This window comes from Ischnura elegans, chromosome 5 (genome assembly GCF_921293095.1).
Source record: "Ischnura elegans chromosome 5, ioIscEleg1.1, whole genome shotgun sequence".
NCBI classification, from domain to species: domain Eukaryota; kingdom Metazoa; phylum Arthropoda; class Insecta; order Odonata; family Coenagrionidae; genus Ischnura; species Ischnura elegans.
Window position 1 is genome coordinate 26,854,174 of NC_060250.1, and position 12,499 is coordinate 26,866,672.

Genomic DNA, 12,499 nt, shown 5'->3' on the forward strand with positions numbered 1-12,499 from the left:
GTAGACGTTTGGCATTGAATTCATCGCTGTCCAAACATTTCAAGGATACGGCGATTTAATCTGTGATTCTTAACTTCTATTTCCTGTATTTCGCTTAATAAGCGTCAATTCTGACGTGAAATAAACTCCAGAGTACTCCAATTTAGGAAGGTAACCACGAGTAGCTATTATTTCGTTCTTACTGAGTGATTGTTAAAAGGATAATACTGCATGCTATCATCTTTTATCATTTACTCCACTTTGGCAATTCATCCCTTTCTTTTGAATATCCTATTTACTTGTGATCCAAATCAACCAATTCTGAACATTCAAATTACGCGTGCAAGATGTTCCCTGAATATTTTTATCTGCCGTCCAGCCTTTTCCGAGGTTTAGTGTGGAATCTTGTCATGCCATTAAAGTTTTCTGGCCGAATAATGGAGCGGAAGTACCCCTATATTCTTGAAGCTCATTGAGCTCCTAGCTTAAGTAAATTATAGTCGCCTCTGTTCCTAAATATCCACACCCTTAAGCCGGAGAAACGAACGGGTCAATGCCTAACTTCTACAAAATATGTGGAGGTGCCTAACTTCCGTACCTCGGTGTAGGGGTCATTTTTTAATGGAATGCTTTTTCGTGGTATCGAATTTTCATATCTTTCACTTTTATTTGTGGTTGGCTCAGAAAAATGAATAAGTGAAAATATTCTCTTAGTATTGCTGCACCAAGAAATGAACCGTTCAGAAGTGATGTCATTATTTGGACAAAAAATGAGCACGCGGGAAGTGACTTCACTACTGGGGAAATTCTTGGCTCCGCGATTCGTGACGTGGCAGCTGACGGCCGAGGGTGGGCTCAGCGTTTTGATATTCACCCGCTCAAGTTCAAAAAACAATTGGCGTAAAAATCAAGTTAAATATGCTTCATCAGCACATTCGAGTGTGTGAAATTGGAATAATTTGCCCATTGGGAAAGTAAAAAAAATCACGATGCAGACTCATATCGAATTCTCCCTCTGTCATCACGCCAAGCGTGGTAAATAACATTTTGGATTCCTTGGATTTTTTCCGCATAATTTGTGTCAGCCTCTAAGAATGCTGTGAATCATTGGCATGACCGATTAAGAGTCCAAAAAGTCACTCCCCACTTCCTTCGATGACGAGAAGAGTTTTTACAGTATCCTTTGAATTTAATTGCCCACTGACTCAATCTGGCTCTAATAAGTGACACCCCCACCTCTTTGTAAGCGTAAAAAATTTATTCTGCGGATTTCCTCCCAGTTTATTGAAAATTCCATCATCTGACCGAAAACTCGATGTCCACCGCATCACACTGTGCTGAAAAATGTTTTCATGGTGGCCCCACCCATATATCTACCACCCTCGTCTCAAGTAAGAAAAGAGCTGCCCCACCCCTATACAAAATGAAAAGAAGTTGTGTTAGGTTTCCCTCATATCAATAGTCTTTCAAACAATCTAACTGACGACTAAAAAAAAACTTCAAAAAGACGAAAAACATCACCACCTCTGGTCTCTATCGTTTTTCGACTTGTGTCTCCAAATGTCAGTTAAAATAGGAATTAAAGTTTCCAGGAGAATTTAATCAGGAGAAACACTTCTAAATTTCCTTTTTGCCAATTAGCAGCTCCACCCAGTTTTGTTCTATTTATTTATTATTTATTTATTTATTATGTTTAATGTTTGCCCAACATATACATAATAGGGAAGTGCACTAGTGTTTCAAATGCACCAAACACATTTTTAAAATTAGAGTTCAGAATAACATAATGTCGTAAAACCACAGTTTAAATCCTAATAGTGAATACTTGATTCGAGATGACCGTCTGAAATATGGAAAAATTCAAAGGCCGCTAAAACGGGTGTCCATGTTGAATATTGGCCGTGACGTCACAAGGCAGTAGCAGAAGGCAGCTTCTACACCGTTTAGTTCTACCACTATTATTGCATAGAAAAAATACAGAATTTGAGGGTATCCGTTTTTTGCTGTCATAAAATATCTTCAGATTATATATGTGGCTGCTTCTCTTTTGAGTAAACGACTTCATCATTGCGTAATATATTAATATTAATTTACGTGTCAACTTCAAGTTTGGAAAGAGTAGTACGAATAGCACATTGAATCTTTAATAAATGCATGATGGCATTTATTTTTCGCTGGGTATATTTTGGCACAATGCCGTTTATCATGCCAAAACATTTTTTGTAAGAACCGAGTCAAACTAATAAACCTATTTCAGACGTTTGCTGCAAGACTTATTCGTTGCGTATGTATTCACGCCGGCCGGAACGTTCGCCCTTCGCTACTAGAATCATGGGATGTTAGCCTTATTTCCGAGCTGGCTGGTTGTTGCAATGGTTCGCTGTCCAGGATGGGTTCAAGAAAAGATAATCTTGGTTGGGAGCAGTGGCGGATACAGATGGGGGGGTGCGGGGGGCGCGCGCCCCTCCCTTGCGGGTCCGGCCGTATTGGCAAACATGGCAGAACCACGATTGTGACTTTTTTTATATCATAAGATGGCATTGTCTTATATATGTGCATAATTACATTAATTAAAATTTTATTTTACTCTGCCTGTGACTTGATTATTTTTTATTGCGATATCGCGATAAAAAGTAAAGGCAACTCAATATATCTTTTGCGCCCCCCCCTTGAGTGTTTTCTGTATCCGCCCCTGTTTGGGAGAAGGAAAATTCCAACGATTTATAAATGGTATACCAAACTTTGATGTATTTATGGTTACTGAATTTTTGAATAAGGAGGACAGGTTCAACGCTCCATAGAAATGCGAGACGTTAAGGCTAACAAGGGGAGACCGCGTACCTTGCTGCATCTTTTTCAATTAGGGCGTTAGTTAGGCTGTAATTAATTAATTTTCATGCGTTACTTTTTACAAGTTATGTACATAAATTCAAAATATCCTCATTTTCCCAATGGGTCGGTTGGGATAGTGGTAGAGTGCACGAGGCAATGGAAAGATGTTACCCGAAGGACCGTGGTTCAAGTCTTCGTCATGACATTATTTTTTGTTGCCTTCATTGTGATCATACGGAGTCTAGTTTATCATTAATTATAATTGCAGCAATCATTGACATGAGACAATTTTTTTATCGTCATTATGGCGTTTAGGTATTTTAGCAGTGTCATTACAAACGCCGAGATACGATGACTACAAGGGTTGGTGTGCGCTAAAATGTTAATTTTTTCTTTGCTTATACTGACCAACTTCCACATTAAAAATGAAAACCACTCTTGCAAGAGCACATACCATTAAAGGCTCGCGGCAAGCAACAATATGCGTACAGGCATAATTAATAAGAACACAAAGCGAATATAAAATGCCATATATCTCGAACACTTGTAATTCACATTACTCCAAAGGGAGTTTACTTACTCAGTACATACCTCAGTACCTTGTACTCAGTACCTACCAGTTTACCTCAGTAGCAGTGCTAAAAGAACCATTCTGAAATATAATTTCAACTAACAAATAGGATGAAATAAAAGTTGATAACCCTGGACCGGGCGCGCTGGCGTATAAAATACGTCAATCTTTGAAAACCAAGGATTTCGACATTGTACGTACATTCTGGGCTATAATGGTCTCGTGTATTCTTACAATGTACTTTGACTGCCTATATTGCGAGTTTTCAAAGTTCGAGGTATTGTAGCTAATTTTTTAGATCAGCAAGATGAACCCGTCACCAGTGGAGTACAAATTACGCCGCGCGACCTGCCGTGTACCTTTATATCTGTATCACCTATAAATATACTAATTTCAACAAATAAAGCTTAACTTTAACAAAAATCGTTTGTTATCATATATGCACATATCATGGGCAAAGTACGCATTTTGCCCGGTCGTGTAAAAAAACAGTCGCGCCATAATTCTTTAACCAAACTACTTTCAGTTTATAAATTACGTAGGTCTACGCGGAAGATGCTATATTTTGACTCAACACACTTTCTGATGTGACTGAGGTACCTATTAAGTAAATTATTATAATATAAATATCAATTTGATCTTACAATACCTTCAAATGATCTTCAAAACAGAATATCATCGATAGGTAAGAGTCAGGAGCAGCCTTGAACCATTTATTCCGTATGGCTTGTGCTTAAGGCACGGGAATGAATATCTTCTCCAGGCTTTTCTTTCGACGTCGAGATGAAATTTGGAACAAAAAATCATTTATAATTCTATTTTGAATTCATGTTTTCGGTACTAGACGACATTTTTAGGAAGCAAACTCCACCGATTCCCGGAAACTCTCGCCGCGCTAAAGAAGGCGACGGAATACAGCGATACTCCACTGGTGACTACTGCCTTGTGACGTCACATCTCAATCAAGATGGAGGCACTGTGTTTCAGCGCAACATGAAATTTTCCGACTTTCAAAACGTTTTAAAGTGCATACCCCAGATGCAGAAAATAAAAGTGACTATACTAATGTTTCTTTTTTAGGCTAAACTTTCAAATTCAGCAATAAAAAAAAATTAGTGCACTTCCCTATTATAGGGCGAACAATACAAGAATATAACTACAAAAAAATTGAAAATAAATTGGTCACAGCCAAAAAATAGTAACAATCATGATAACAAATGCTGAAAAATATTAACTAAATATTATCACAGTCGCGAAACATATTCTTAACGTTTTTTACAAAGCAGTATTTCTTTTGATACAAGTCTAGATCGTTGAAATTTTTGTTATATAGTACACAAATCCTTCGTATTGGCGTATTGGAACAATAATTTGTTTTAACCTTCGATGTGTAAAATGTTCTTTTAAGCCGGCTATTAACATTTAGAACTATTATTTTTATTTCCTTCAGTAACTCATAACATAGGCCCTTATTGTTGACATCATGCAGAGATAGCCGATCGTTTATGATTCTTCTATTTTGCAGGGTATGGAGACCAAACACTCTTAACAAATCACTATAACAAACATAATTTTCGAAAAGCGGATACATATGATATAATAAAAATATAGAAATCTTAAAAATTTCTTTTGAACCTGCTCTAGCATTACAATATGTTTCTTTAAATAGGTATTCCAAATAACTGACCCATATTCCAACTTACTTCTTACATAAGTATTATTACTACTTTTCCTCTTCTATTCTTGACCTTGTTTAATAACTTTTTATGATGTTTCTTGGAGTTTAGGTCAAATTGAAACCAAGTTATAGCCAACGTTTCGATTTATGTAAAATCATCCTCAGGGCTATGAAAGTGAAAACATGAACAGTATAAAAAACAAAGATGACAACGATATACAATATTTTTACATAAAAATGTTACGATCACGTTTTTTATACAGTAATATAATTTAAAGTATACACATATATGATTTTACATAAATCGAAACGTTGGCTATAACTTGGTTTCAATTTGACCTAAACTCCAAGAAGCATCATAAAAAGTTCTTACATAAGAGTAATACAATGTCTTAAGTACCATTTCAGAGTCTATCCTTTTCAAATAACCAAATTCTTTGAGTAGGCTTTCGCGATGTGGTGAAGATTAAGCGGAGAGGTTTACGGGATATGCTCCGCGTGCGTCCATCTTTGTTGGCAACAGCTTCGCCGGCATTGAAGCCAGCTTCTTCGGGTGCGAAGACGCTTGACTCTGACGGATGTGCATGAAAGACGGTCGATACCACCTCGCTGCACTTCATCGTTACCTATGGTTACCTACAAAGATGGACACACACGGTTCACATCCCGTTTAACCTCTCCGCTAATCCAAATTCATCCGATTCAAGCCCTCACTATTCATTGGCCTTTGCCGCTCTCACAAACAGTTACCTACCTACTATATGAAATCGAAGAAACTAGTTTCGTGAAATTTATCATGAAAAAATTTGCCGACAAAAAAGTTTTCCGCTCGCGTCCCTAACCGTTGTCGACCCTTAAATTTTGCGCTTCCCACGCCCCTGACCCCTCCCTCTCATCCCCTTCCCTCCCCACCCACCCCTCCCCCTCTCTTTCCGCCCGGGCCATATAAGTGCACGCGAGGTGGGTGCCAGCGCCCCAACCCCCTCTCCTCTCATCTCGCGACGCGCCTCCTCCTCGAAACAGGATCCCTCTCTCTCTCTCTCCTTCCCTCTCTCTTCGCCCTCCCCCACTCCTTCCTCACCAACACCCACGCGCCTGCGCCCGGAAAGATAGCCGGCGGTCGTCCCCCCAACGTACGTACACCTGGAAATCCAAATCCTTCCACAAAAATGTCTTTTAATTGCCTCCAGTATCTCGATGATCAACGAATGGTGGGAACTAAGCCCATCTCGGACCGGCTTATCTCTTATTTTTTTATATTTTCTAACTTCCCATTCTACCCTATTTTTTTCTTTTTCCTGAGATTTTCACATTATTGGCGTAGCTTGCTAGAAAAATCAGAATAAATTTGAGCTACGTTACCTTTTTACATAACGTAGCTTTAATTTATTCTTTTCCTAATTTTTTTTAGTTCGAATTTCATTCTTAGCTTCTACGTACTCAAAATTATTTTATGTTGTCTGTGCATAATTATTATTCGGGCTCTCATGCTAAATTTCGCAAAAATAAAAGTACAAAACGCAGTTAGCTAAGGGAACGTTTGCATCTACTGATTCATATTGAAATCAGAACAACGAAGAGTATGATGTGTAGTAGTGAAGAAATCTGCTTCGGCAATGTATAGCAGCATAGATGAGGCAGTTGTGGATACGATTAATCAAATGCGGGAAAAATGTAATGACGCTAACTACGCCACAATATACATTACAGAATATAGTTACCATGGAAGAAACACAGAAAAAAAATTAATTTCACTTGAATGTCGTCGGGCATGCATATTGTATTTTCGGCAAAATTTACTTTACTAACTTCATTAAGCGCAGACAGTTTTTTTTACACGTTGTCGCTTATAAATATAGTCTTTCAGTGATTTTAGGTCTTGAGAGTGTTTCATGAAAATCGATTAATGCTAGTCAAACTCTTTTCTTTCTCTTCTCTTTCTTTGTCTTCCTGATTCTGATATATTGGCGCTCCAGATTCGCATTCCGGATTCCACGGGCCGTATCTTCCCCTCTGACCACTGACCATGACCTCCCCTTTCGCTCCTCCCTATCTCATCGCCTCTATCCTGCTGTTATACGTTAAGAGAACGCATACCTTCTTATCGAATGGTTGCATTCTGCTTTTTTGGTGTTTCTTTGCTCTGCTTATCTCAGTGCCATCTCTGAAATACCAATTTTTTATTTCCTCAGATGGTGTGTAAGTAGTTATTACAATTTCCGAACGTGTTTCTGGACAAATAAGGTTTCAAATTTGTTTTTTTTTTAACATTATTGTTGGAATTTTTTTAAATTTAGTTTTGCTGTCCGTCATCTCTTTTCTCCTTGATTTTTTCGTTATTACGTAGTATGCTTCTTGCTTGGTCGCTCTGTTATTGAGACAATATGGAGACCCGTGCTCAGTTTCAACAGATATCATTCTTACAGGAAGACGTGCGTTGAGTTTTTCTCTTTAATATATGCTTCCAAATATTTTTTGTCTGATGCACTCATTTCAAAGGCTTCTTTTTTACGGAAACGCTTTGAGGATCGAAAATTCGAAATGGTATGCTGTTTTGAGCTCTGTGTTCGTAGGTAAGGTTGGAGTGTATCGTTCTTTTCCCATTTTTGGCTAAAATTTTACGCTGGCACCATATTCCTCTACTGTGAAAAATATTTTGAAGAAAAAGTCATTGCCTAAGCATCGAGAGCGAATTTACTTTTCGTTTTATTTTTCGATATTTTTATATAATATGATCCGCAATTTGGCTATTTTTATCTAAAAGTTTTCAATCTTGAAACAGTGTAGTCATACTTCTAATTATCACTCCAAATTATTTATCATAATATTCAAGTCTCATTGCTACAATTTGGATATATTTCATCAAAGTTGGTACTTGCTAGGTCTGTTTATGTGAAATGACAATGAGGAAGATAGCCATGAAGAGTTTATGTAAAGTATAGTGTTGTAGTTCTTGACATGAATTAAGTTAAAATTATTGCCTCAAAGCCAATTTGTCAATTTTGTTCATTCTTTTGATGAACAAACAAAAAAAAACAGACAAAAGTGATTTATAATTTCACATTCCTGACTATGAAAGCTAATTTTTCTAAACTTTTTTAAATAAATTTCTTCGTTTAGAATTTTACTGACGAAATCTCAAGAACTTCCTGTCTGTATTTGTATTTAATACCATAAATAATTGCAATCACGAATTTCAAATCATTCGCTTCGTACTTGTATACTTTTGGTCGGTCGTGGGTCATTTTAAGTCTAAGTGAAAAATATTTTCAATCGCCTTCCGTATGATAATGATTTATTCTCACAAAATGGCCGCTATTAAAATTAATTCCGTGATTCTCCGATTGCGTTCAAATAAAATCGAAGATGAAACAGCTGTGAAAACGGATAGCACCCATGAATGTGACGATGACTAATTAGGCAATAGGACGGCGTTCAATTTGGCAACACTAATTCAGTGAATGTTTCCTCTAAGCTTACGTGGTTTCACTACTTCCTTCCGTGCCTTAATTGAAACAGTACCCTCGTCGAGATTCCATCGGTAGGGTAATGACGTAATGCAAGTCTCGTTCGGCGCGCCTGGCTGCTATCATCTGTCGTCGCCGAGGAAGTCATCGCTCCAGGGAGTCGTTATCCTCTCAGGAAAGCTTGCCGAGAGATTGCGGCAGAAATAGATCGATTCAAAGTGGAAGAATTAGAAGCACCAACCCTTCGGAGTGTGTGTGATAACACGTGCTCGTTTACGTAACTCTTATCGTAATAGGTTTTTTTTGCGAGAGTGTGACAAACGTGGTCCTTTTGCATTAGCGCAATAGTGGAGTTTTTATTATTCTAATAAGCATATACACTTCCCAGAATTAGTTCTCGGTTATTTTTAATACATTTTATTTGTTTTTTGCTGTTTTCTCGAGTATTAAATATTTCTGAGTCATCGGCACACATATCATCAGATGCCATTAATATCTTTTTCTCATTTCTCATTTTTCGGTAAAGTATTCTAACATACAGTGTAGTGTTTAAATTTGGCGACCACAATGAGTTTTCATGCATTCTTCATTTTCCCAATCCCTTAATTAATTACCGTCATTCGATCACTGTTTATACTTCCACTAATTTTTGTCTTTCCGTAATATTAAACTCGTTATTTTCAGTCAAGATACCGATTTTGGCTTCATTAAGTTGGATGAATATTTTAATATTCGACTTATAAATCGGCTTCCGTTAATTTTTGAAATCACTGTCCAGGTGGCTCGTAGTGAATGTTTTCCTGTGAATTTCTCTATCTTAAAAGTGCCCCATTTCGAAAAGGATATCCACCTCGTTTGACTCTTTGATATAGGAAACTCTTTGAAGATGGGCTATTTGATTGTTATCTGAAGATGGATGTAGGATGCTTTTAAAATAAATTATTTTGGACGCATACCTTGGCTCATTCGACTTCTTGTATTGCTCTCACTTCGTAGCGCTTTTCATTGGTCGATGCAATGATTCTTCGGGGAAAACAGAAGCTTCTAAAAGAATGCTCTGGAGAATGCGATACCTCCACTGCATAAACGCTCAGCAATAGCCCACCGAATCAAATCCGCTCATTTAGATAGCCCTTGTAGTACTAGATGAGCGGATTCAATTCGGTGGGCGATTGTTGAGCGTTTATGTAGTGGAGGTATCGATTATATGGAGGGAAATGACGTCGACGCCCCGCACCCATTGTTTACGGATAGGTGCTCCTTCTCCGGGTTCACTCCCGGCCGCCATGTTTGATCCGGGAATCGCGACCGACCGTGATTGCTAACTTGGCGACCCCCGCGTGACGTTGCAGGCCGCCGCCGCTGCGTTGAAGGACGCCGGGAGAGGCGTGCGTGCGGTAACCCAAAGCGACACCCTCGCAGCTTTTTCGTCCTCTTTATGCCCGATCCGCCGCGGTGCGTCCGAAGGTGATTTCCCTCTTCACACCGGTAGCCCACTTCTCCGGCCGGCTACTCGCCGCCGCCCCGCGACCTCGAGCCGAGCCCACCCCACCCTCGTGTGTCTAGGCCCCCTCCCGCCTCTCTCCCAGCGGCGGACGGTCTATTTCCGGAGGCAGCTCCCTCCGGTGAGGATATTTCTTCTTTCTTTCTTTCGCCATCCCCCCTCCCCGCCCGCCCGCCCGCTTCCAGACGCGACGCCCAGGTGGGCCGCTAATGGAAAGAGTGGGCGAGGAGGGAACATGACACCCCGAGGGGATATGTGTGGAATGCCCGGAAAAAAATTACCTCGAATGATGTGCGGAGGAAAAAATTAGATATTTCATACTATTTAATTCAAGGAGGAGAGAAACGAGAGGAAAATGTGCTTATTTATACACTCATTTAAAGGGAGAAATTAGATTCCTATGCCCTCTTTACTAAAATTAATATACAGTCTATACACCATTAATGCATGGCAAGTAAATTGATTTTGTTTAATTTAGCTTAATCCTTGTTTTTGCTAAAATGCAAACCATCGTGTATTTTTCTTCTAAGTCTCAAAAATATAAGATGTATACTTGAGCTTCTTTTACTGCATAAGAATTTAAATATATTTGCCTCAAATTAACAGAGAAAGAAGGTAAATGAAACCTATAATAGAAGTAATTTCAACGTTACATAATAGGTTATTCAAAGTAAAAATAGGATGCTGCAAAGCTCAATAAAACCCTCGCCCAATTTTGTGTGAACATAAAGTGGAATATGAAGGGGTTGCACTGTTCTCCCTAATTTCCTGAGTCAGTAAGAAATTGTCAATCATATTAATGAGTTTGTCTGTCATACGTTTTCTTTCTCACCAGTTCAGTTTACAATACTAATGTGTCTCATTCAGATTAACTCTCCAAGGAATTGCTCCAGAATCCTTCTAACGTTGAGAGGTTCTGGAGGCACCATGAAATTAGTGAACCCAATAAGAAACTAAGTACTAATCCGCACCTAATTACAGAGTTTGGAGTATCAGACTCAAATGTGCATGGGCATTAAGAATATCTTTATTCTCTCTCTATTTCTGAGTTAAATCTATTAAAATTCAAAATATAAGAAGGTACTATCGCATATGCCAACTACTATTATTTGGGTTATAGGCCTCAGGGGCTGTCTAGAGTTTTGTTCATGAATATTGGAAAATATATTTGATGCTGGTATATCGATTGCATAAATAATATGTAATGGCTTTTAACAGTGAATGAACTCCAAAATTTGCTACGGCATTCATGATTTGCTATATCTGTGTTCCATAAAAGCATCAACAGGGAATTCCCAGGGTTATTTCAGATATCACGTGTGCAGTTTTACAAAGTTACCCTTTTATTGATGGTGTTTATTTTCTTTACAGAGCTGAGAAGGAGAAGGCAAAGTTCCAGCAGGAGGTGTACGAGCTCTTGTCTCAGGTTGAAACAGCAAATAAGGAGAGGGTACGTAATCCTCTTTATTCAAATAAAAATTTTCTTATCTGAATCCTTTTGTTGACTTCCAAATTGATTTTATTTATTTGATGCCAAATTGACTGCCTTTTGCCGGCTAAAGTTGGTTTTATCACTTTATAAATACATTTAAAATTTAGCTCATGCAATATTGTCTATCCAAATTTAAGCTGCATAAAAATTTTGATCATCTTAGTGTGAAGTTTGTGCTTCATCATAATCTTCTGGGTGACTTCGGTTCTTATTTTGCCCCATAGTCACTAGGGATAAAAGTTTTTTTTTCGATAAAATGATGGGAGATGTTTTCTTTTCCATTTTACATGATTTCAAACTAATAAAAAAAGTATTTTGATTTTATTCATGAATAGATTAAGCATTTTGACTTGGCAAAAATGCTTGAGAATATTTAGTAGTAATTAAAGGTGTTACTTAAGAAATAATGAATCATTTTATTGGTCAAGATTGATCTCTTTATTTTGAGAAACAATTAGGTATTGAGTTATCAATCATGGAATACCAATATGTTTACCTCATGACCAATTGGTCTGCATTATAAGCTGTGGTGGTTACCTATAAACTTTGGAAATTCCTTCGTAAATTCAAATGTTCCCATCAATTATTTTGATGTGGTTGATTGATTATCTAGAAAATAATATTTATTTTTAATTATTAAGAAACTATCAAGTTAATTAAATGAATTCTTGTAAATTTCAGTTGATCTGCGTTAAGCAAGTGGAGAAGTTGGAAGTCCATGTCCATGACTACAGTGTTAAGATTGAGGACTTGAACCGCACTATCGTTGACATCACATCACACAAGACTCGTCTGTCTCAGGTAATAATACATTCAATTTTGACTCATTAATGATGCCGGAAACTTTGTACGCATGGTATTTACATCCATTTTCCATCTATCTATCCTTCGTAGTAGTCAAAAGAGTGGAAACTGAAAACAGAAAATTGTAATAATACATTGCCTTGATTATTAACTTGGAACTTTTAGGTGTAAT

General features: G+C 37.9%; 1 protein-coding gene across 1 annotated transcript in view; it reads left to right on the plus strand.

The window, feature by feature from the left end:
- Positions 1-12,499, plus strand: part of LOC124158616 (paramyosin, long form) — a 53,776-nt gene that overhangs the window by 25,699 nt on the left and 15,578 nt on the right. The window contains exons 5-6 of the mRNA XM_046533787.1: positions 11,403-11,481; positions 12,205-12,324. Of these exons, the coding sequence (XP_046389743.1) occupies positions 11,403-11,481; positions 12,205-12,324 (199 nt within the window). The remainder of the gene's footprint in view (positions 1-11,402; positions 11,482-12,204; positions 12,325-12,499) is intronic.